This window comes from Lathyrus oleraceus, chromosome 5 (genome assembly GCF_024323335.1).
Source record: "Lathyrus oleraceus cultivar Zhongwan6 chromosome 5, CAAS_Psat_ZW6_1.0, whole genome shotgun sequence".
Taxonomy (NCBI): domain Eukaryota; kingdom Viridiplantae; phylum Streptophyta; class Magnoliopsida; order Fabales; family Fabaceae; genus Lathyrus; species Lathyrus oleraceus.
Window position 1 is genome coordinate 152,450,759 of NC_066583.1, and position 26,810 is coordinate 152,477,568.

At 33.2% G+C, this 26,810-nt stretch overlaps 3 protein-coding genes and 1 pseudogene across 3 annotated transcripts; 2 read left to right on the forward strand and 2 right to left on the reverse strand.

Moving 5' to 3' along the window:
- Positions 1-1,164: 1,164 nt before the first annotated feature.
- Positions 1,165-4,017, reverse strand: LOC127079377 (syntaxin-23-like; annotated as a pseudogene).
- A 381-nt stretch (positions 4,018-4,398) lies between these two features.
- Positions 4,399-5,373, reverse strand: LOC127079378 (zinc finger BED domain-containing protein RICESLEEPER 1-like). The gene has a single exon (XM_051019759.1). The coding sequence runs from the start codon at positions 5,371-5,373 to the stop codon at positions 4,399-4,401; it is 975 nt and encodes a 324-aa protein (XP_050875716.1).
- A 2,345-nt stretch (positions 5,374-7,718) lies between these two features.
- Positions 7,719-10,956, forward strand: LOC127086301 (L10-interacting MYB domain-containing protein). Its single transcript, XM_051027045.1, has 4 exons — positions 7,719-7,821; positions 7,908-7,963; positions 9,928-10,279; positions 10,372-10,956. Exons 3-4 carry the CDS (start codon positions 9,929-9,931, stop codon positions 10,945-10,947), a joined length of 927 nt encoding a protein of 308 aa, XP_050883002.1. The 5' UTR covers positions 7,719-7,821; positions 7,908-7,963; position 9,928; the 3' UTR covers positions 10,948-10,956.
- Positions 10,957-11,208: 252 nt separating this feature from the next.
- Positions 11,209-12,589, forward strand: LOC127079379 (uncharacterized). Its single transcript, XM_051019760.1, has 3 exons — positions 11,209-11,679; positions 11,738-12,008; positions 12,093-12,589. The coding sequence occupies exons 1-3, from the start codon at positions 11,209-11,211 to the stop codon at positions 12,587-12,589; spliced, it is 1,239 nt and encodes a 412-aa protein (XP_050875717.1).
- Positions 12,590-26,810: the final 14,221 nt, after the last annotated feature.

The following is a 26,810-nucleotide window of genomic DNA, read 5'->3' on the forward strand; positions in this document are numbered from 1 at the left end:
ATTTCTTTCCAGGATTGGAATAAATAAGGTTTCAAATGCCACAACACAAGATGATAAAAAAAGCAAACCAAATTGCATTATTGTATCAGTGCCGTCTAAAAAGTGACCTGCCAACTACTTCATGACGATGGACAACATAAACTTTACTTTTGTTCAAGCTTTAATAGTGGCTTATCAACCATTTATTCAGCCAAAACTTGTCGAGTTTTTTTATTTGTTGTTTACGTTACGATACAATCTACATGAATATGAGTCAGTTTGTTTTAATTTTAAAAAAATAAATTTTTTTTTGTATTTTTAAAGATGGATTTTATAAAAATATTTTTCAAAATATTAAAAGTTTTTCTATATTTGTTTTTTATAAATCAAAAGATTGAATTGTTTATTTTATAACATAAATATATATTATTGAAGATCAAAACATAGTCAAAATCACAATTTTTTCAAAAAGTTGTATCTTAAAAATGATTTTTATGAAAAGCTATTCGAAATAGCTTCAAAATTAAGTGATTTTTTAAAAATTTGATATCCAAAAAAACTTTCGATAAAATGATGAAATATCTAAAATAATATTTTAAGAATAACTATTCAAACCAAATTTTCATTTGAAGCTTTTATGAAAAGTTTCTTTGTAAATTTTTTTTACACTAAAATATGTAACACTATAAAAATTATTTTTAAAAAAAGGCAAAACAAACGGGTCCTATATAGTGGAGGACGGGGATGCCGAGAAGAATACATATCAGTGAGTAGGGGTGGACGGCGGTCGGTTATGGGTGGGTTCGGGCCCGAAATAGCTAACCCGAGCTAATCCACGGTTGAAAAAGTTAAATCCAGTTTCACCCAAAACTAAGTTCGGTTTTATCGGTTGATGGATTATCGGTTTATACGGTTCATTCGGTTGGGTTGAATCGGTTTGGACCAATAAATTCTAACCTGAATTTTATCATTCCTATAACACTAATCACATGAATACTCATTAAACTTCATTCTATATAATTAAAAGAATTAATAAACCATAAACTATTTTCATTATATTACATTTTCATCATCATCTAAGTGATAAAGTATTAGCATTATATTACAATTACATTATCATTCAAGTAATAACCTGATATACAAGTTCATTATAAGCCAAAATATTCTCAACATATTTAAGAAAAGTTAGTAGTCCAAATCATCCATATCTGCCACCCTTTGAGGAGGTTTGTTTTTATCACTCATATTTTCTACAATAGATGCCTCGGTTGTCGTCAGTAACAACGATACACTGCAATAGAGCAAAAACTAGTTTAACATATAGTAATGTGTGAAATATAAGCAGAGAAAAAATTGCATTGTAAGATATATGATTTTACCTGGCAACATCTACCAAAGCTGTTCTAACAACTTTAACAGGATCTATAATCCCAGCCTTCACCATATCAACATAAGTTCCTGTTTTAGCAGAATAAGCACCATAGTTAAACAACCTTCTTTTTACTACAGAATCATTTTTAATGTTAAGGTATCATAAACAATACAACATCACAACCTTCACTGTTACTAACCTTTAGCAACATCGAAACCCAAATTAAGATTATCTTGTTCCAACAATTTACTGTAAATTAAAGAACCATCAAAACCAGCATTTGCAGCTATTGTAAACAGCAACACCGCCGGTTTTTAAGAATGAATGACAAACTTTGAAAACAGCAACACTGTCGGAGAGTTTTGATAGCCAAAGATGAACTTGATCGTTGTGTCTTAGAAGCTTTCACAAGTTCTGATTTTGCTTGGGCAGTGGCTTAATGGGAATGCTCAATGTTGGATCCAATATCATCTGCAAAATGGAAATTCTCAACATCAACTACTATAAACCAGTCTAGACATATAAAACGACTTGATAGAGGATGCATAAATAACAAAAGTAAATGAAGGGTGGGGGTTGGGGGGAACTAGTTACCAATCATTGCTCCTTGCTCATGAACAAGCACGGCAAGATCTTTGAAGATCTCATTTACTTCCCCAATCTGCTGCTGGACTTCTTGAATACCTTGTTCTCTTTCCTCAATGATAGCCTCATTGAAGGAAATCTCATTATCTAAGGATATTACCTCCTGTCTGCAGCATGAACAATTTAAGAGCTAAGCAACAAAAAAGATGCAAATGGCTAAATTTGAAAAAGTAGCCTTAGGATAATATAGATGCAAGTTCAATTTTTCAACAATTTAATTTCCCATGGAAGAATGTCGCTAGTGATCATTTCACAAATCTTTTGCACCACCCAGAAAACTTACAAAGAAGAAGACACGCCTTTTGGATCAATTCCATTCCAGTTTAATATAACTTATACGAGTATATAAATACTGCAAATCATTATGACGCAAAATAAAGAAGTAGTTGATGCGATAATGAATACAAACTTCAGAAAAGGGACGGGGATGAGCATAATTCGAAAAATCAAAATCATTATCACGCAAGTTCTGGAAATCAGATTTATGAATGTTTATCGTGAGCAAACAAGTGTGCGGCGGACACTCTTGCAAAGGTTGGCATCAGTCTTAGTGGAGGAATTCTTTACTATGAGGATTGCCCAAATTTTATGTATAATTTATTTCTAGATGATATTAGAGGTAAAACTGTGAGTAGGTTGGTTGTTTAGTTTTCTCTTTGGGCTTTGGCCCTCTTGAAGCACAAAAAAGAAATACTGCAAATCATTTACTAGAAAATAAAATACAAGAAATTACCTTTTAGATTCCACAAGAAGGGCACGTTGTTCTTGACTTTTATCAGAACTGACACCTACTCCACTGACTGTATAGCTGCAGGGCAGAAAGAAAAACCCATGCTATAAGTATTGTACAGTTGTATGCATAATAGAATTCAATAACAATAGCGCATTAGCAATTATGCCCCTTCAACTAAAACTCCAATAACATTGGTCAGCCACCTGGATGGCTTAGCATCTTGCGGAACAAAAGGAGTGTAAGCTGTCTCCCTCTCGGCTGCAAGACGCTGTGCCTTCTGAAATTCTTTCAACACTGCCTGGAAATCTTTGGCCAATTTAGCATCTGCTATCTTCTTGGTTGCCTGCAGATATAAAAAAATTTGAAAATCTCTTCTTATTTAACTTTCAAGTAAAAAGAGTTTGAGATCAAGTCACTAGTACATCAATAAATAACTACAACAATTGATTTGATAACCATACAACAAACATTCATAATACAAGCATGGTTTTGGTTCATTTAAAGAAACCACTATTGTAACAGTAAATAAGACTACTACCGTAACAGTAAATAAAAAACTCGATCATAAGATTCATTTAAAGAAACTCATGGTTTTTAAAAATAGATCATAAAATACCAATAAACTGATTTGTTTGCGCATGCAATCGAAATAGATAATAGAACTTCAAACTCACATTAACATCAACATGATGATCAATTTCACTAGCTTGTTTAAGTTTATCCGACGTATCCTTCACCAATTATCCAATGTGGAGTCTGGTCTTGTGTCTGTAAGTTACAAAAACAGAGAAGGAATCAATACAATCAGTATCTTAAAATAGAAGTAACAAACAAAATTTCCGATTCATATAGTGAGAGAGTGGTGCAGTGATCTCTCACAGTTTCTCGCGGAGTTCTGGCGTGACTTTGTTGAGAGTTATGCCGCGCTCTTCTGTGATAACCTGTTTTCAAATTCATTGTGATCATTTTCACCATAATATGCAGTAATCCACAATTCCATAAACAGTACAAACCTTCCATGCTTTTGCAGCAAAGATCGACGAACCGACTGCGTAGAATGAGCAGTTAAAACCAGATCCACAGTCTGATTCTTCAAAGCATCAAAAACCTCTTCAGGACTATTGGTTGATATATTATCACAAAAAAAATAACTGTTGAGGATATTAGCTGATAGATAAGCTGATTATCCATAATAATCAGTAGCCCAAAATAAGGTCATTTTCACAAATGACTCCAAAAAACAAACTGAAATGAAACACAAAAATATATTAATACATGTAAAAAACATAGATATAAGTAAATCAAATGAAAAAATACAAAAACCACAACCATCATCAAAATAATCAGTAGCCCAAAATAAGGTCATTTTCACAAATGACTCCAAAAAACAAACTGAAACGAAACACAAAAATATATTAATACATGTAAAAAACATAGATATAAGTAAATCAAATGAAAAAATACAAAAACCACAACCATCATCAAGTATGTGATTGAGATGAACCAGCAACTGGTTCATTTCTGTTTCCAACAGCATTAGATCCATCACCAGATGTTGATCCACTAGTAGAGGGACCACCAAATTCTGCATAAAATTATACAGAAACCAAATAATTAAATCAAAACCAAAGCCAATACATTAATACACTAAATACTCATACTCAAATACTTACATACCTGAAACAATAGTGGCAGACAACTCAAATTCTTCATTTATATTCAAGTCCTTGAATTGACTAAGTGTAGGTTTCAACCAATCCTGTGCACAAATCAAAGCCTCTGCCATTTCAGGGGTTAGTGAACTTCTATATGTGTCTAGAATTCTGCCCCCGGTACTAAACGTGCTTTCAGAAGCGACAGTGGATACTGGACTAGCTAAAACATCCTTCACCATTTTTGATAAAATAGGGTATCTACAAGAGTTTTGTTTCCACCACATAAGGATGTCAAAGTTAAAATCATCGGCACAATTATCATCTAGATACCTCTCAAGATCATTTTTTTTATCTATTGAATCTTTTTGTTTAAGGTGCTCTTTAAAAGCTTCAACCCTTGCAAAATGAGATGGAACTTCAACATTAGGAACACCATCACCAAATGAACCACCCTCATTAGGACTAGTAGAGGGTCCATGTTGCTTTTCATGTATACCCTTGTACCAATTGAATAGTTTAAACAACTCCTTTTTTATCACATTAATCATATTAGTAAAAGGCACCGACTCACCATTATACATATCATTAAAACACCACTTTACATATCCTAACTTGTATCTAGGGTCAAGAATCACGCCAAAATAAATAAACTTGTTGATGTTTTCAATTTCCCCCCAATATTTGTCATACTTCTTCTTCATTTCATATCCCATTGAGGCTAAAATTGTGTTCAAGTTCATGGATGGTCTTTTAAGCTCACAATATATTGAAGCTAGTTGGTGGAATGACTTATGAAGGGATACTTGTTTTGACGAAGAAAATTCCATAGTAGCATCATAGAAAATTTTGAAAAAACTTACTAGACACCTAACATTCTCCCAATCATTAAGAGTAGGGGGGCCAACTAATCCAAAAAATTCCAAATAGCTAAAATCTTCACCTTCCATTTTCTCAAATGCTGCTTGATACTTTTCAGCAGCATCTAGCATCAAATAACATGAGTTCCACCTTGTCGGAACATCTAGACAGAGAAGTTTCTTGCAATTAATTCTAGCAAACTCAATACATTCTTTGAACTTTGTAGATCTTTGGGGTGATGACCTAACAAATCTAACAGCATTTCTAATGGCAGAAATGGATAAATCATTCTATTTTAAACCATCACGAACCACCAGATTTAAAATGTGTGCACAACAACGAAGATGAAAGAAAGATCCATCAATCATTAAACCACCCATATTATCAATCCTCTTCTTCAAATAAGCAACAACTACATCATTAGATGTTGCGTTGTCCACAGTGATTGTGGACACATTCCTTATTCCCCATTCCCTTAAAATCTCTTCAACTTTTCTACCAATTGTCTCACCCTTATGATTAAGAACTAAACAAAAACTTAGAATCCTATTTTCATACTTCCAATCATTGTTAATGAAGTGTGCAGTTAGGGTCATATAACTAAGATTCTGAATGGATGTCCAACAATCAGTGGTTAAGGCTACCCTATTGCAATCATATTTGAAATAACCTTTCAATCTTGCTTTTTCATCAACAAAAAGTTGAAAACAATCCCTCGCCACAATTCTCCTTGATGGAATAGTTAATTGGGGTTGTAATTGTTTGCATAACAACTTAAAGCCTTCCCCTTCAACTACCCTAAAAGCATGTTCATCTAGGATCACAAAGAGAGCAATAGCCTTCCTACAAGCTGCCAAATTAAATCGTTGGCTTGCGGCAATCAAGCCACCACCCTCTCCACCGGCAAAGGAGAGGGCAGTTTGAGTAGGATCATTTTGTGGCATCTTGGTACATACTTTTGTATGAGCAAGCATGTTAGATGTCCCATGGGTTTTTGGATCACACAAATATTTCTTATGACAGTGTTTGCAAGCAGCTACTGCTTTAATTTCATTAGACAATTTAATAAAATGGTCCCAAGCAGGAGAGGATTTCCTAGGACCATTAGCATTTTGTTTTCTCTTCTTTCCAAGTGGAGGAAGTCCAACAACATGAACTTCATTGGCAGCAACATCAGTTGCACCAACACCAGATGTTAATGAAGAAGGTTGGTTTTGAGTAACATTCTCCATTACTGAAAATTAATGAAGATTATAATCAACACACAACCAACATCATCAACTTGTTAAGTGTTTATAGGCTTAGTTTCAAAGTTTGTTAATCTTATTTTTATGTAGTCATATGTCTTAATCTTAAAGGACCTATTACCTTAAACTTTTAATAAGGCATACAAAACAAATGGAGTTACTGTTATTATGCAAAATATTCAACATGATATATCGACATAGGCATACAAAACATACATAAAATAAACTAAACTTACTGTTATTATGCAAATTTCCAGCTCCTTGTATTTCTCCAACTCCTTGCATTTCTACAGCCTCTTCCATATCTCGATAAAATTAAACAAATGGAGTTATTAAATACAGTATATAAAAGATTAAAGCTCTTAAAAATAGAAACAATGATCTAACATTCCATTAACTCAAAGAACTCTTGAAATTACAAAACCTGAAAATACAAAATCTGAAATCAAGAACAAAGAAAGACTTAGTGTTTAGAAAGCAAATACAAACACAAAAGAACGTGATTAAGAGGGATAAGGATATAAATGATTCTCTGCTCAGTGATGATGAAGGAGGAAAGGACAGTGATGACGGCGGAGGAGAGACATAGATAGCGATTTTGTTTTACTTTTGGAGATGAAGCAAGGTGACGACGCTAAAGCTTTAGGGTTCAAAGGGGTGGACGGAGCTTTAGGGTTCGGAGAGGTGGACGGCGCAAGCTTTAGGGTTCAGAGGGGTGGACGGTGCAAGCTTCAGAGGGGTGGACGACGCAAGCTTTGGGGTTCAGGGTGGACGGTGCAAGCTTCAGAGGGGTGGACGGCGCAAGCTTCAGAGTTCAGGGTGGACGGCGCAAGCTTTAGGGTTCAGGGTAGAGTAGACGGCGCAAGTTCTGATTTTGCAATCTGATTTTGTTGGGCCAAGGTGCCAAAATTCTCCTTGATAGTAATGGAATGGATTATGTTTGAAAATAATGGTTGCGTTTGTTACAGCTTTTTTAAAAAAAAATCTATTTTTTTATTAAAAAATCATTTCTAAAAATTTTAAGAGTGTTTGTTTCAGATTTTTTTAAAATGATTATGTTAAAAAAATGATTTTTTAATTAAAAATGAGAAGCTAATCCAAGTAGCTTCTGAATTTTCATTTTGCGATAGATGAGAGAGAAAATGCAAATACAAAACACGGAAGGTTACATCCAAAGCAAAGTTACATAGTTATCCTTAAATTTTTTGAAAATTCCGAAAATACCCTTCGAGGGTTTTGCTTCATTTTGTTCAGAATTGTGAACAGTGCCGTCTTCTTCCCTCTGCTTCAATGGCGGCGTGAGCAGTGCCGTCTTCTTCTTCTTTGCACCCGGTAAAAATTATCACGAATCTTCTCCTTCTTTAATGTTATCTGGGATTTTCAATTTTTCAACTTATTTTGTTAAATTTGTGATATAGGGTTTTCAACTTATTTTGAAATTGAATTCTGGAACTTGAAGCTATTGGTAATTCAGGTTAGAGCTCTTTGTCATGGTTAATAGTGAAATTCATGGTATGAACAATTTAAATGTGGTAGAATATTGTTATGGGTTGGATGTAGTTGATTAGAGTTGTTTGTTTGCTAATTGTTCTGTTCTTGAAATACCTCATGAGATTGAACTATTTCCAAATACATTATTAATATGATAGCTTCAAGTGATTTCCAAATACATTATTAATATGCTAATTGTTTAGTTGTTTACAGGAAAGAAATTTATTTCTTTTAGAAATGGTAATTAAAGGGAGTGAGTGATTAGAGGTTTCTGAGTTGGAGTTAAGCCTTTCCGATGAAAAGAAGGGAAAAAGAAGTTGAATGTTTAGGTGAAAAGAAAATAGCCAAATCATTCCCACATTTACACAATAAAAGATTTAGCCTAATAATTTTTTCAACAATTGGACAGTTATGCTTATTAAAAGAATGGGAGTTGCTTATCTTATTATGTGCAGATGAATCATCAAAGCTAGTTATTTGAGCTACCTGCACTTCTTAACTTTTTCATGTCACCCTTCTTAATTTTCATATGGCGCTCATTGTTTGCAAACAACACACTGCCAATTAACTTTCATTGCAATGAAAATTTCATAGGATTTTATGAAGAATAATATAGTGAAGTACTAAATCAACTTATAATTAAACACAAATTATAGTCTATAGGTTATAGGTTACAATTTTGTTTTCAAATATTTCTTAATACAATGTCCACTGGTTGTGAAAAATAATGGTGAAGAAGAGAGTACAGAAAGCTCATTTAAGGGGTTGGATGTTTTGGCTAATGAGTAATGTCCTACTTTTACTGCTTTGATGGACTTAAGGAATCTGTTAGCTAGGCTTGTGTTAAGTTTGTTAAATAAAGCTAAACCAAAAGAGAGTTATGTTCAGTAACAGACTTGTTGTGAAGTAAAATGTGAATGAGGTTAAATGTGCGAAATTGTTGTGCAAAGAAAACTCTGTTAGTGTATGTTATTTCACTAATGTTAGTAGTTAGCCTAATGCCTTGCTGCTATGATGCTTGGGTTACCCTGCTGTTGTCATGATGTTATTTATTTTCCCTTTTTTGTGTGATGTCTTGGTTGATGGACTGAAATGCTATAGTTCTTGCTTATGTAGCTATTTGATGTTGCAGAGATGTTAATGTAGTCACAATATACTAATCAGGCATTAATTAGTAAGTGAGTTAGTTTCGAAATGCAAGGCATGTGTGAATATGAAGTTAGTATATTTGCATCATGATGCAAAAATGGATGTTATGTATTGACTGCTTGGCCTTACTGCTATTAACTCTTATGCAAAAGGGACTGTTATGCTAGTATGAGTGCCATATGACTCAAATGCGAGAATGTGAGATGATGTTTATGCATTTAGTAGCAATGAGTTTAGTAGTTAGTATGCACATGACTGTTAGCAGTAAGGACTATGTTAATTGTGTTGAACCAAAGCATGTAGCCCTATTAATGCATAGCCATTTGCACCCGTGTACTGACTTAGCTTTGCATTGATACCTGGTGGGAGATGCTACAAGTTGTTGTCTTGGCTGCAGAATTTGTAGGAATGTTATGCATTGATGTTGACTATAATTATACATTTCTTGAACTGTTGAATGCAAGGTTTGAGTTGTCATGAACTTGAGAGGATTGAAATGTCATGTTATTATGAAATTGGTGTCATAATAGTTTTGGAGTCTGTTACAAACTGAACTTGCAATTAGTTTACACATAAAAGGATGTCATGGTTAACTGTTAATTCTTATTTAGAGCATGTATTTGTTGTTACTTATATAGAGTTATATTTTTATATCAACCATGAGGATTAAATAATAATAGGTTTGTAAATACCATATTACATACACATAAACTCTTATTTGAGTGATAAATATTAATAGGTTTATTTCAAATTTCTACTCTATTAGTGATAAATATTAATATTCTATTTGATTATTAGAATGACATCTAAAAAAGATGTGAAAAGTTTAGAGAAGGATGGAAAAGTTGTTGCAAAATGGGGGGATGACAGTAAAACAGAAAGTTTGCTGAAAATTTGCATTGAAGAAATAGAAGCGGGTAATAGGCCAACTACCCACTTCAGTAAAGAAGGGTGGAAGAATATTACTGAAAAATTTCAAAAGAAAACCGGATATGCTTATGATCGCACTCAACTAAAGAATAGATGGGATACATTGAAAAGAGAGTTTTCGTCATTTGTGAAGTTAGTGGATAAGCAAACTGGAGTAGGATGGGATCATGAAAAGAAAACTATCATGGCTGACGATGATTGGTGGGCTGAAAAGAGTAAGGTACGGTTATGTCGGTGTATACTAGACTAGTATTTAATTAATTGTATGAATTTTTTCATGATATATGTTTTGAATGTTTATTTATTTTTCAGGAGGATCCAGATATTTTGAAATGGAAACATGGAGGACCTAAGTTTGTTGAATTGCTAGATAAATGTTTCAAGGGTGCCATAGCTACTGGATTCGCCCTTTACAAACCATATGAAGATCAATTACCATGTGAAGGATCAGAATCTGTTTTTGAAGGCGGTCGTGAGAATAACACAATTACTGAGGATGAAGGAGATGCAGATAATTTTGATGTTGGCAATGAAGTACAACCCAACCCAACACCAAGTTCTTCCAAAAAGAGAAAGGTTTTAGGGAAAGGAGAGAAAGTCGGGGCAACAGAGAAACTTCAACGATCTCTTGATCGTATACTCGATGGGTTTGGGCCAAGCCAACAAGGACTCCCAGAAGATAACATTAGTTATGCTAAATGTTTGAAAATGTTAGATGAAATCCCATCCTTGGTAAAGGGATCACATTTACACTTTAAGGCTGTTAGAATCCTTGCCAATAAAGAAAATAGGACAGCATTTTCTTACTTCATGAATACCTCAACTGCTGATATGGCTCTTGATTGGATAGACACTTGTCCCGAAAAAAAATATCCGCGTGATCGTTGATAGGATTGCATGCTTCTTAGAAAAAAAACCATTAACAGTTTGAACTATTATGTTTTTATTAGCTTGATGTAATATGATATTTTTCATAATTACTTTGTTGTTTTGATACCAAATGGAAATTTCATTATTGACTTGTTAGAATATGTGATTTTGGATTCTTAAATGTCATTCTTGTGTTCTTACTTTCTTGCTTTAAGGATTTAAGATGTCATGATCTTTAACTATCCAAACATTTATAATTTTACATTTTTGTGTAACAGGATGGGTGACAATTCAAGTAAGAGTTTGGGTGAGAGTTTAGATGATAGTTCATATGAGAGTGACAATACTTCTGAAATAGATATTGAAGTCCAACAGGTTGATAGAAGTCAATATCATATTGCAACGGTGATGGCTGCTTTTATGGTTACAAACCATGTTTTGAAATACATTGTCAAAGAAAAGAAAACTACGTCAATTCTCTCCGGCCAACTATGGTTTGTAGAGTTGATAACAGGAAATGATAACAGGTTTTTTGAGCAACTTCGAATGAGGAAACAAGTCTTTCAGAATTTGGTATGCGAGTTAACTAATAATTGTGGGTTGACACCTGCTAAACACATTGGAGTTGAGGAAAGTGTTGGGATATTCTTATATATGATAGGGCAACCTTCCTCATATAGAAATGCCCAAGAGCGATTTCAACATTCTAGTGAGACCATTCATAAACATTTCAACAGAGTTTTAGAAGCTGTATGCAAGTTGGGGAAAAAAAGTCATAAAACATGTTGATCTTGTTGACTCTTCTCAGTATATCAGAGATGATAATAGATATTGGCCTTACTTCAAAGACTGTATAGGGGCAATAGATGGCACACATATTAAAATACATGTCCCAACAGAGAAACAAAAACCGTTTTTCAATAGGAAAGGACATACAAGTACTAATGTGATGGCTGTGTGTGACTTCAATATGTGCTTTACTTTTGCATTGTGTGGATGGGAAGGATCTGTTCATGATGCAAAGATTCTTATGGATACTCTTCGTAAACCCAATTTACGATTTCCTTATCCCACAGAAGGTTAGTTTTTGGTACTTCAAATACTTTATTAGTATAATTAATATTTTTATGTTCTTATCTGATATGTTTTGTTTATATATATAGGTAAATACTATCTTGTAGATTCAGGATACCCGCCACTTAAAGGTTTTTTGGCACCATACAAGAATGCAAGGTATCATCTTACACATTTTAGACTTGCTCCAGGATTCAGATCAAGAAATGAAATTTTTAATTATTATCATTCTAGTTTGAGAAGTGTGATTGAAAGAACTTTTGGCGTGGTAAAAGCAAGATGGAAAGTATTACAAGAAATGCCTAATTTCAAGCTTCAAACTCAAATGGCTATTATTTGGGCTTGTTTTGCACTTCATAACTTTTTAAGAAGAACAGACTCAAGTGACTTGGATATTCTTGAAAGTTTAGAGAACATCAATGGTTTACAAGACAATGAGCAAGACTTCCATGAAGGAGATGGAAATGGTGTACCTACTCATGGTGAATGGCAAGCTCCAACTCAAGCTGATGTTAGATATATTGAAGAAATAAGAAACACTATCAGAGACCAATTGCCAAGAAACATGGGGCGACAACGGCATTAATTTTATTTTTATGTTTGATGGCTTTAGAAAAATTAGAATGAGACTTAAAAAAGATGTAGTTTTTTTTTATGTTTGATGACTATAAAAAAACTAGAATGAGTCTTTAAGAAAATGTAGTTTTATTTTTATGTGTTTGTTTTATAATGCTTTAAAAATATTTCTATGGAGAAACTAGCATTAGAGGTCTTATCCCAAATATATATATATATATATATATATATATATATATATATATATATATATATATATATATAATATTGTTATTTAAAAGTGTTATTAATTTTTAATCATAAAGTAACAGAAATATTTTTAAAAATTATATAAATAATTATTAGTTCATTATCATGTATAATCATCTATTCATATATTTAACACTAATTTGTATGTCCTTTCCTATTGAAAAACGGTTTATGTATGCTTAGTATCCTTTTTGGTCCTTTAACTTTACCTCGGGGTCGATTTTGGTCCCTCAATTTTAAAAAGGCCGAGTTGATCATTTAATTGTTCAAATAGCGCCACAAAAGTCCTTTCCGTCCATTTTACTGAAACAATGTTTGTTTATGTATGCTTAGTAGCTAAGTTGGCTTTGAAATGTCATCTTCTTCGTTTCCAACATGAAATTCCATCTCCTTCGTCCCTTTCTTGTTAGGTTTCTGGTCAAATTGAATTGGGTTTATCAATTGCATAATTCTCTACTGAAATTGCTCGTGGAAATTGAAGGAACCATCAACAATGAATTCTTGGCACTGTTCAAACCAATCTAATCAAAAGAGCTCTGGAAGTTTGGATTCCAATGTATACACATGCTCAAATCTCTGATGGAAACCCATATGTCGTTGTGGAGACATGGGTGTTCTTCACAAGGCATCAACTATTACGAATTTTGGAAAACAATTTTGGGCATGTCGACATTTTAAGGTAAGAACGAATTTGAAAAATTTCTTCTTCGCAGTGTGTTATGATATAAACCATTTGTCATTTACACAGGGTTCTATGCAATTTGGTTGTTGATTTTTTGATTGTTTATATAAGGATGTGGAAGATGTTAAAGACCAAATTATGAAGAAGCAAAAAAGTAGGTTGGAGAAGCTAGCAAAAGAAGTTGATGCAGCAAAAATGGAGGTCAAAAATCTTAGGGCTACAAATGAGAAACTGAAGCAACAGTTGAGGGAACAACAAAATCAAATGAAGAAGATGATGAACTGGGAAATTTTTTAGAAGAGCATGTTTTATATTGTTTTAGGTGTGTTGGTATTTAGGATGTTGTAATAAGTGTATCAATTTGAATCTGTATATATCAAATGCAATATAAGTGTATCAGATAATTTATTTCCAGCTTGTAAGAACAATTAATGTTTGTATCAGTTTATGTAGTTATGTTATGCTGTATCTGTTTGCATCATTTGAATGGTTTACATCAATTTGAAAGGTTTACATCAGTTGTTATTAGTTTGAATGGTTTACATCAGTTTACACATAATTGTTATCAGTGGCACAATTCTATCATTGGTTTATGACACATTTCATAAGTTGAGATTAATTGTTTGGTTTACATTAGATGACATATAAAACCAACATAGTTTGTTGTTTAAACCAAAACATATTATACCAAAATAGAGAAAATAAGGTACAATTGATTTATACCCAAACACATTACTAATATGTGGTGTATACCACTAATATTCTGCATTACAATATAGGTTCAAAACATATAACATATTCTGCATAATAACATAGGTTCAAGACATATTACATATCTAAAACATAGTGCATAAGGACACATATTCAAACTTAAACTAAATTATAACTTAAAATGAGTTCAATAGACAACATACATGCAATTCTAACGTAAACTAAATTTTCTTCTTTGGTGTGGTTCTCTTTGTTGTTATGGTCCTTATTATTGTTGACCCAACTACAGTCTTGGTTGCACCCAATCTAGTTGTAGGTCCTGGTGGTACAAATGGTGTTGATGGCCTCCTAATAGGTAGCTTTTTTTCCCTTCTATGAGTTGATTCCTGAGATGTTTGAGTAGCTGGTTGAGATGACTTCTTAACAATTATAGTCTTTTCCCTTCCACGAGTTTCTTGTTGAGTAGCTTGCTGTTGAGTATCTGGTTGTTGATATGCTTTTTAAGTGGATGGTTGTTGAGATGCTTGTTGAGTGGATGGTTATTGATATGCTTGTTGTTTAGATGGTTGACTAGTTGGTGTCACCTTACAAGTAAGTTTGTTGTGACCTAGTTTCTTGCACCTACTGCACTTGACAATGAAACCAACTCTTCTCATTTTAAGATCAGAGCCATCAATCTCTCCTTACTCTAGATTCCTCCTCTTCTTTGGTCTTCCATGCATTTTCCTATACTTAGGTGGTTACACACCAGGATACTCTGTTCTAACCCACAAATTTGATCCATTTACAGGATAAATCACATGTTTGTAGACTGCCATGTATCTTGATTTCCTGTAATACTCACAGATATAGTCATCAACCTTAATCTTCATCATATGATTGTTTTTCAAAACAATTTGAATCATTTTTCTCAACCATTTAGTGCTAACCATCTTCACATTATACTCTCTACTGCAACTATGAATGTCAACTACCTTATTTAGTTTCCAAGAATGCTCATTAGGCAACTTAGCACAATATGCTTCCCACTCACATCCATATTTACATCTAACCCTCAGCCTTATCTTGTCATTTTTCGTAACTCCAAGTTTCTACCAGATTGACCTGCATATGAGTTTTTGCTTCCATAAAATCACACGTGATACTAAAATACATTCCCACCTCCCATTTGTAATAGGACATGTCTTTTTGTAACTTGAACACGAGGTACTTCTTTTTCCTAAATCCACTAATATCATCACTCTCATATCCACTTTCTAGATCTTCACTCTCATTATCACTCCCTTTAAATTCTTACTTGTTTTCTTCCCACATTTCTTTCCATTTTTTGTCATTTCCCTCTTGATCATATTCATGCACATAGTCAATTAGATTAGCAATTTCATCTTCTTCAACCAATTCATCATCATACTCATCAGATTCATCATCAAAAGCTATCTCCAAAGCACAATCATAATTGAAGCTCTCATTCTCAGTGTCATCAAAACTAACATCATCATGCACCTCACCACCCCCATGCACATTATCATGATTTCCCTTAACTTCATTTTGCTCACTTTCATTCAACTCAACTTCATTTGCCTAACTTGCCTTCAACTCAGTTTCATATGCCTCACTTTCCTTCATCTCAGCTTCCTTCAACTCCCCACCCTTCAACTCCCCATTAATTAATTCCTCATACATTGCAACAAACACTTCTATACTCATCTATAATGTCATCATGATCTACTTATATCTCATCAAGGGGACCATCATAATACTCAGGCTGAGACAAAGTGTGTTGAATATAAATATCAACACTTAGATGCATCCAATAAAGATCAACAATCTCTAAGGCATATTTACCGTCAACCAACACATTCATCCCAAATGTGGGATCCATGTAATATATTTTCTCTATGACACTATAACCTAACTCACTGAAGCAACCTAACAACTCAAAATAAGTCCACTTATCAACCTCTACTTTCAAATCAACAACTTCTCCTTCTCCGTACACACTAAATTCCTCATCAATGAATTCACCAGTGTGATGGATTTTTAGATGTAACTATTCATCCATTTCAAACTATACCCTAAAAATAGAATATAAAAAATAGATATATTTCAGAAAGATTGCATAAACCATAAACAACTAAACCTAAACCCTAAAACTACAACATTTTAGAATTACAGAAAGATTTCGTGAAACAAACCTGTAATCAATAATGGTATCTTCAATTTCACTTTTAAAAAAGGTTTCGACTTCACATACTCTCCTCCTTTCTCAAATCGCGGTTGATTCCTCCTTCGTCAATTGCTCTGTTAGGGTTCCTTTGTCAATTGCTTTGCATGTGTTTTATGAACTAAAGCCTTAAGTTACTTTTTTAAGGTACCTTGTGATCCACCTCAGTGACATGTATGCGCCACATGCACACTAAAATTGACTTTGACTAATTGGGAAAACATAAAGGACTAACGTGGTGTTACTTGAACAATTAAAGGATCAAGTCGATCTCTTTTAAATTGAGAGATCAAAATGGACCCCGAGGTAAAGTTAAAGGACCAAAAAAGGGTATTTTGCCAAATATCAATTATACAACACAGATAAAACATAATCAGATTATCAACAAATATCCCCAAAATAGAGTAAAGCCACATATCAATAACAACAATATCATCATGGATTCAAAACAACTCAATTCAATGTAATATAATCAAATTGTTAATTCAAAACACTTTTGGCCACAAACATACGATCAAATAAAAACACAGAATAGGGAAGGAGAGGACATGAGGGTCAGGATCCCTTGCCATCTCACTTCCTAAACACCCAAAATATTAAGAACCCCCTTATCTCGAATGTGACTATTGTTGAGTTTTCCAGCCGATACGATTCTACCTCGCTCTTCTTCCTACGGTCGCTCCGCTTAGGTTTTTCTCCCGCTTTCCTCTTTTCCTTAATTTCACGTTTTATCCACAAATCCCTTCTAACCTTTCTATTTCAATAACCTCAAAGTCTAATTACTTCCCTCACCCTCAAACTCTATGTACACCCTCACTTAACCTCCATTTCTACTGATTTGTTTTTAATTCAAATATTATCTAAATTATTTAAAATAATAATTATTTTAATGATTACAATCATACAAATTTTCACTTAAAATAATAATTATATTATTCTCACTAATCCTCATCACACCCTAGATCTTACTTCAAACACCCCTATATTTTTAATTTAATTAAAAACTCTATTTTCTCTTAATTCTAACATATCTCTAATTTTTTTCTTAATTATAACTAAATTACCAAAATGCCAATCGATCACACAAAGCACATAAATCACTCAATAACGTAGAATAAATTAATATGAATTTCAATTAAAATAATTAACAAAATTTGGGGTGTTACAACTTTGACTCACTTAAAAGATTTTCACCCTCAAAAGTTACATGGTGAAAACATCTCCGGATAAGACTCTCTCATCCAGATCTCCAGCTCCCTCGTCACTCTCCCTCTAGTAGGTCCTCCCTGCACTAACTTCACCACAGAAATATCTTTACCTCTTAGATGCTTCACTTCTCGATCTTTGATTCGTAAAGGTGATGCCTAAATTGTCAAGTTATCTCTCACTTGCACATCATCCATTTGGACTATATAAGGCAAATCATGAATATACTTCCAAAGTTGAGACACATGAAGGTTCAAAATAGATGGTGGTAAGGCCACTCGGTAGGCAACAAGTCTAACTTTTTGTGTAATTTGATAAGGACCAATGAAACAAGGAGTAAGCTTTTTAGACTTCAGCGCACGTCAAACAACAGTCATTGAGGTGACTCTCAAGAACACATGGTCACCTTCTTAAAACTCAAGGGTCTTACTCCGCTTGTCATGGTAACTCTTTTATCTACTCTGAGATTCCTTTATCTTCTCTTGGATAATCTTGACCTTTTCATTAGTCTACTGAATAATCTCAGGTCCAAGTAATACACTCTCTCTACATTTATACCAACACAAAGGTGTCCCGCATCTCCTTCCATACAAAGCCTCAAAAGGTGACATTCCATTACTAGAATGGTAACTATTATTGTAACTAAAATCAATCAATGGTAGATAAATGTTCCAAGCGCCTCTTTGTTCCAAGACACACGCCCTTAACAAGTCTTCTAAAGACTGAATAGTCCTTTCTATCTAACCTTCCATCCGTGGATGGTAGGCATAAATCAACCTCTGCTTAGTCCCCAAGGCTTATTGCAAGCTCTCCCAAAACCTTTACGTGAACCTCATATCTTTATTTGAAACAATACTCGAAGGAATCCCATGTCGTTTCATAATTATACTGATGTAGATCTCTGCTAACATCTGCAATGGAAAACTAATCTTTATCGGAATAAAATGCGTCGACTTAGTCAGTGTATCCACAACCACTCAAATCAAACCACTTCCTTTCGGAGTCTTCGGCAAACCTGTCAAGAAATCCATAGAATTTTTTTCCCACTTCCATTCAGGAATACTCAATTATTGCATCAGTCTAGACGACTTTTGATGCTTAATATTTGACTTCTGTCAAGTCAAACAAGTAGAAACAAACTCCACAAAGTCCTTCTTCATTCCTGGACACCAAAATAATTTCTTAAGATCCTTGTATATCTTAGTGGCTCAGGGATGAATACTTAAACTGCTAATGTGGCTCTCTTCCAAAATCATCTTTCTAAGTTCTGGCACATCCGGTACATAAATACAGTCTCAAAACTTTATGATCCCATTCTCATCAACTCTGAAATCCACTTATTTACCTTGATTAATCAATACCAAATGATCAATTAATCCTAAATCTGATTTATGCCTTTCTCTGATATCTTCAAGTACACTATTTATCAACTTCAGCATACCCAAACACACACTTCTCGGCATCACCTCACACACTAAGCTAAGATCTCTGAATTTCTCAATCAGATACAACTCTATGACCATCAATGCCGACATGTGCAAAGAGTTCCGACTCAAAGCATCTACTACCATATTGTCTTGACCCAAATGGTAATTCAAACCAAAATCACAGTCCTTAAAGAATTCCAACCACCCCATCTACCTCATATTCAATTCTTTCTGGTCAAACTAATACTTAAGACTATTATGGTTGTTGAACACCTCAAACCACAAACCATACAGATAATGCCTCCACACCTTCAACACAAACACCACAATTGCCAACTCTAAATCACAGGTAAGATAATTCCTCTCATGAATCTTCATCTGCCGTGAAGCATAAGCTATTACTTAGCCATTCTGCATAAGCACATCACCTAAACCCATCATGACGCGTCACAATATACCATAAAAAGGTTCTTCCACATTTGGTACAATTAGAAATGGTGCCATTGGATACTTCTTCTTCAATTCTCGAAAACTTACTTCGCACTGAACATCACACATAAAAGCTTGACCCTTTCGAGTCAAATGAGTCAAAGGCAGAGCTAACTTCAAAAAACCTTTGATAAATCTTTTATAGTAACCAGTTAAACCCATAAAACATATGAGTTATGTATCTGCCTTATGAGCCTCCCATTGTAGCACTGTGTCTACTTTGGATGGATCCACTGTCACCACTAGAAATCACGTGACCAAGAAAACTCACTTCTTACAACCAGAACTCGCACGTGGACAACTTGGCATACAACTTCTTCTATTTTAAAACCTGAAGCATAACTTATAGATGTCCTACATGTTCTTCAGCTGATTTAAAAATACACCAGAATATTATCTTTGAATACCAAAACAAACTGACCCAAGTAAGGAAAAAAGATCCTATTCATATACTCCATAAACACACCAGGAGCATTAGACACACCAAACTACATCACCGAGTACTCATAGTGACCACATCAAGTTCTAAATATAGTTCTTAGAAAACCTTCATCCTTCACTCAAATTTGATGATAACCCGATCTCAAATTAATCTTTCTAAACACACACACTCCGACCAACTAATCCATAAGATCGTCATTTCTAGGAAGAGGATACTTGTTCCTGATAGTAACCTTATTCAACTATCGATAATCAACACATTACCTCATACTACCATCTTTCTTCCCAACCAATAACAATGACAAACTTCTTTTCAAGCAGATCTTCTAACTATTTCTTCAGTTCACTCAACTCTGATGCAAACATCCTGTATGGTGCCATCGACAAAATCCTAATACCATGTACTAAATCTCTGGGAGAACTGGACTTCGCTCTCTTTGGTGGTAGAACAATCATGTCGCATGAAAACACATATGTAAATTTGCATAATACAAGCAAATCAACCATCACTGCTTTACTTTCTACTTTCAAGGAAGTAAACATCTCAAATACTTGGGTTTTATCTTTCAAGAACTCTTCCACTTGACTAGCAGATGTTAACCTTGAATTTTCCTCTTTAACAAACTCAGGAAATAACACTGACTTATTATAACAGTTGATATGAACATGGTTGAACTCCAACCAGTTCATCCCCATAATATCATCAAGTTGACTTAACGATAAGCAGAATAAGTCAATACCAAAGTCCTTACCATAGATCGTCAAAGGGAAATTCAAATAAACTAGAGAAGTAGTCACAGACCCATTAGCTGGAGTACTGATAACCATATTACATTCATAGTAGACACCACAAGATTCAATCTTCTCAGACAATCACGAGATATGAACGAATGCGTCACACCTGTATCAATAATAGAAATCAAAGGGTCATTATTAATAAAACATGTACCTCGAATTAGATTATCGGACCCAGAAGTATCTGTTCCATTCAAAGCGAAGACCTTTCCACCTAACTGAGTATGCTTCGGTTTCTGGCATTGAGTACGGATATGACCTTGCTCTCCATAGTTGAAACACGTCACCAAACCACCCTTGCAGTCATTAGCACGATGAACCAACCATCCATACCTGAAACATCTGAGAGGAGCATAAACTCCTCCCCCATTTGTTTCAATCCCGCTTATGCTGGCAAGCGGTTAGGAAAGGAAAACGAGCATCGATAGTGTTGACACACATGTACTATGCTAGGGAAATAAACAAATTTCACAAGCCTAGGCCGAATGGACCGACCTACTATGATACTAACAATGTAACACCCTAAAACCCCATGACTCGTATTTAATTAAATTCATGAAAATAAAATATTTCTAAACACCAAGGTGTCACCCATCTCTTTAACACAAACATGTTTCTCAAAATGTTTTCAAAAATTACGCAGCAAATAATCTCAAACAGATTCAACTGAATAAATCCAAGCAGATAGTTCAATACTCAAGCATGTGGGAAATAATCCCATAAATCTATAAAAAAACAAAACACAAATAAAAACAAATCTATTCCTAGTGTTACATATCAAAGCGACACCGCGGAACTAAATGAAACTCGAAAATATAAATAAAGAAGAAGGCAATATGTTCCATTCTTCAACTCACAATTACTACTTACTACATGTATCTATAACATATGCATAACAAGCCACACAACAACATAAAAAGGACGAGAATAACTTTACAAAAGTTATTGATGTATTAGTTAGAAAGGATATCATTCACAGTGTCATACCCCAATTTTTCCCCACTCTTTTTCAATTTTCCATCTGGCTCATGCTTAAATCATCTGTATGTATGGTTATCGAGTTATCCTATTGGGTAATTCATTTTAGCGTTTCATTCATCGCATTTCGCATAATTCGTTAGTGGGTCAAAAGTTCGGTAATAATGGATTTAATCAATTTAAGTGGATTTTTGAGGCATATATTATTTGGTGATTATTCAGGTTTATTTCCCATATTACTTATGGTGCGGATCATCTCTTTATTTGAGATTCATGGTTATCAGGTGGGATTGGAATGATTGTAACTTAATTCAAAAGATTGCTTGAATTCAAAGAAAATGACAAAGTTGGAATAAAAAAGAAGATTTCATTCAGAAATTCATGGTAGAATTCATATTGCTTGAAATACAACTAAAAAAAAGGATTACAAGGAAAGAGGGTAAAAAACTACACCCTCTAATCACTATTTTAAGAAGAAAAAAAGCTTTTTAGATTCATTGAATAAATAATGTATCTGGTTATTATTATATATCAGATACATCAATTATTCAATAAATCTTTAAAAAAAATGTTGCTTATAATAATGACCAGAGGGTGTACATCTTTTGGGTATAACTGACTTTTTGGTCAACAGTTGACTTTTGGTCAATTGTTGACAATTGACTAAATTTTTACTCCTAAATTTTTCTATACCCATTCTACAAGTATTTGATCAAAGTATTCATCATTATTCATCAAAAATGACTTATGTCATGATTATGTTATAAATGCTAATTTCCAACAAATTCTATCTTCAATCAATCTTCATTTCCATGACTTGTTCTTTATTTTTCAATGTTGCTTCAAGTTTGTTCTTACACTATAATGCTCACGTTTCTACAAAGAAAATTGGGATCAAGTTAGGGCCCGTTTGTTTTGGTTTTTTTTAAAAATGATTTTTATAGTGTTATATATTTTAGTGTAAAAAAAATTTACAAAGGAATTTTTCATAAAAGCTTCAAATGAAAATTTTGTTTGAATAGTTATTCTTAAAATGTTATTTTAGGTACTTTATCATTTTATCAAAACTTTTTTTGGATATCAAAATTTTAAAAAATCACTTAATTTTGAAGCTATTTCAAATAGCTTTTTCTAAAAATCATTTTTGAGATACAATTTTTTTAAAAAATTGTGATTTTGACTATGTTTTAATCTTCAATAATGTATATTTATATTATACAATGAACAATTAAATCTTTTAATTTATAAAAAATAAATTTAAAAAAACTTATAATATTTTGAAAAACATTTTTGTAAAATCCATTTTCAAAAATACAAAGAAAAAATCCATTTTTTTAAAACTAAAACAAACTGACCCTTAGTCTCCGTGAATCATAAGCGTAAGTCATCGAAAAACAATCAAAAAGTCATGAAGAACTCAAGGAAACGAATTTTTTTTGCACTATGTAGTGATTTCAATACTTTCTTTTTTCAACACTTTTCAACCTTGATTCATGGTAAAACATCAGAATTAGATCCATAAGTTTACACCATTTAAAAGTGATTCTTTTTAACACAAAATTGCTTCTCAAAAGTACTTAAAGTTCTGGGATAATTCACAAAAAAATCAAGGCGAAAGTGGTAAAAAACTCAAAGGCAAAAACATTCAAAATTTCAAAGTTTCATGCATAATAACTAATGATCTTTTGCCTTACATTCCAATTTGCTACTTTTGCAAAATCCAAATACCATTTGTCTCTAACTACTTGTGCATCCACAATCATTCAATTATACAATTAACTATTAACTACCATAACTACCAAATTAATACAAATCTTACCAAACAAACACAAATCCCAACTTTCATTTTCAATCAAATTACCATTCAATCATAACCATTCATAACAATCAATCCAATGATTGAAATTAGTGATCCGCAACTAAAACTTAAATAAATTTTCAACCATTGATAAACCTCTTACTTGGATTATAATCCAAGGGTGCTCATTCATTTACAAAGCCTATATAAATATGTCACTTCTCACAAAACTCAACCAAACTAACAAAAAACTAATATTTAACTCCTTTAACCATTTTCTTCTCAAGATCTCATAATTATCTTTTTTCTTCACTCACTCACCATTACCAAGTTCATATTCATCACCATCTAGGACTTCTCATTAAAGTTCTAAATTTGGTGGAACTAAGCCACAATTCAATTTCAACAAATCATCAATCAAGTTTTAACAATTCACACATTATCATAAACAATCATCATTCAAAGTTCATCAAGATTCAAGCATGTTCATCAATATTCTACATTCGAGATTCATTTTCTATATTCATTCATCATAAAATATAATCATCAAGCTTAGAAATTATTTGAAACATATCGAAAAAGGCTTACCTTTGAAATTTTTTGGGTTTCTCTTCAGCACTCCGATTCTCAACACAAACCGGGGAAAACCTCCGCTCCGTCGATAATCCTTCATGTCTTTTATCCCATATCATTGTCATCAATTATTGAATGCTTCTTATTGATTAATTTAAGCCACTGCTATGAAATAGATTATTTAATAAGCATTTTTTTCCTTAAACCAAAAAATCCAAATTCAAGTAGAATAAAAACCAACATAGCATAATTTCTAACATAGTTTAGCATATCATTGAATTAGGTGTTGCATTAGTGTAGAGTTTAGGCATAAAGCATGAAATAACTTATTAAAATAATCACTTATTTGAGCCAAAATTCAACTTTGACATAGAACACGAAAAACTCTCCTTGAATTTTCAAAACAACAATCAACACAACAAAGGGATCAAGGAAAAACATAAGTGAAAAGAATCCGTAACAGAACCGAAATAAATCAAAGCAAGAAGCAAAACTTGTTTGAGGAATTTCCTCGAACACATTATAAGCAAGCTGAAACTTTTCACACTCATGCAAAATGGACCAAGCTGTGAGTTTGAGCAATGAGAAGAATCACTCTTGATTACCAACCTGTAATGGTAATGAGAAGAATCAATTCATGTTGAGATCATACCAATTAAGCAATCAGATCTGAGAAAAACTGATCTTTATTGGCGTGAAAGAGGTCAATTTGAGAGCATTGAGTTCTCTTTTACATGGTTCTTAACACCTTATTTAGCTAATTATCAAGGTTGGGCTTTGTTTGTGGATTATGATTTTCTCTATTTAGCTTATTTTAAGGAATTGGTAGATTTGATTAAAGATAAATATGCTATTATGTGTGTTCAACATGATTATGCTCCAAAAGAGACAACAATAATGGATGGGGTTGTTCAAATTGTTTATCCTAGAAAGAATTGGTCTGCAATGGTTTTGTATAACTATGGTCATCCTAAGAACAAGATTCTTACTTGTGTTTGGAATTTTCTCGAAAGGCATTGGCCAGGCAGTGAGCATCATCACTCATGAGACTGTAAAACATTTAAGAAAACCAGTCCAACATCGGGTTAGAAGGGTGACACCTAGCAGTACTATATATAGAATATACCACTCTAATTATATGCTATCATTCATTTCTATTTTTCATAATTTATATTTATATAGAACATATCCCATGAATGGATGTTCTAAAAATATCAAAAATAATAATTTGACTACAACTAATCTTTTTTGGTAAAGCCTAGGATTAGTTTTTTCTTAAATAAGGTTAGGAAATTATGGTCTAATTAGTATTAGGTTTTTAGTGACCTTAATTGGTTTTTTTCCTTTGTCTTCAAAATCCATAAAAATCATGATATTATTTGTATTGATGTATGTAATTTAACCATACATATTAATTCTAATCCACAAATAGTTACAATGCAAATGCGAGATGTTATGCAATTCTCCTTCAATATGCACGTGGTACAATTTTTTTGGGATGTCTGGGTTATTTTACGGAGTTATCCACGTCTCAAATTCCTCTATGGAAAATGTTCTCTCTGAACAATGAGACCCTCATTGGCTCTCTCTGAGTATTGGACCTCGTCATTATCTCTCTCTGAATACTAGACCTCGTCAATGATTCTCTTTGAGCATTAGACCTCGTCAAACCGAATTCCTACCTATCTCTAATATACACGAATACATGAACATATAATACCAATCACAACTCATAATCAATCAACAAATGAGATGCCGTATCTCGTATTAACATGGTCCTCTCTGGACACACAATTAGATAATATAAGGCTAACATTGTAATTCTCCCTGAATTACACAACTCAACAATATAATCAAATCTCAATAATTATATTAAAAATAACAGAGTAAAGTTATATTATTCCTCCACAACTCAAAATACACGTCAACTCAATTTACTCATCGACTCATAAAATTACTCAAAACATATCAACAAAGTAGTTGTTATTATTTTATACTCATGACTCATCAAAAGGGTAATAATTCTTATCTTTTACTCAACAGACCTCTCAAAGGAACTCTAAAACAATCTCTCCAACTCTAAAACAACTCTAAAGTGCTCAAATGACAACTCTTGCATATAAAGATAACTCTAATGAACTCAATTGATTGACGGTCTGACTCAAGTAATAATAAAATAATCATAAGGTCACAAATTGACTCTCAATCTTTTCAAAAGGGGTATCGAATGGTCACTAAATTGAAAATTACTAAAAAACTTGTTGACTGGACAACAAACCCAAACGCTGACCCTATTTTTCGACTTTTCAACTTTTTCTTTTTACTTTTTCAAATTTTTTGGCTTTTTATAACTTTTCGACAAAAAAATGAGTTTTCGATAAAAAGTGATTTTTGGAATTTTCGTGAAAATTAGGCCATTTGGGATTCTGGTTATCGATCACTCAGGAGAAAATATCAATTATACAACACATAAAGAGCTTACTCAGATAATTATCAAAAATCTCCAAAAGAGACAAAGCCATAGATCAATAACAACAACATCAACATGGATTCAAAACAACTGAATTCAATGTAATATAATCAAATTGTTAATTCAAAAGAATTTGGGACAAACTCTTTTGGCCACAAACATATGATCAAAACAAAACACATAATAGG

Coding starts and splice junctions, on each gene's coding strand:
- LOC127079379 (XM_051019760.1), top strand. CDS start 11,209: ATGGGTGACAATTCAAGTAAGAGTTTGGGTGAGAGTTTAGATGATAGT. Junction 11,680..11,737: donor TCAACAGAGTTTTAGAAGCT/GTATGCAAGTTG, acceptor GACTCTTCTCAG/TATATCAGAGATGATAATAG. Junction 12,009..12,092: donor ATTTCCTTATCCCACAGAAG/GTTAGTTTTTGG, acceptor TTATATATATAG/GTAAATACTATCTTGTAGAT.
- LOC127079378 (XM_051019759.1), bottom strand. CDS start 5,373: ATGCTAGATGCTGCTGAAAAGTATCAAGCAGCATTTGAGAAAATGGAA.
- LOC127086301 (XM_051027045.1), top strand. CDS start 9,929: ATGACATCTAAAAAAGATGTGAAAAGTTTAGAGAAGGATGGAAAAGTT. Junction 10,280..10,371: donor GGTGGGCTGAAAAGAGTAAG/GTACGGTTATGT, acceptor TTTATTTTTCAG/GAGGATCCAGATATTTTGAA.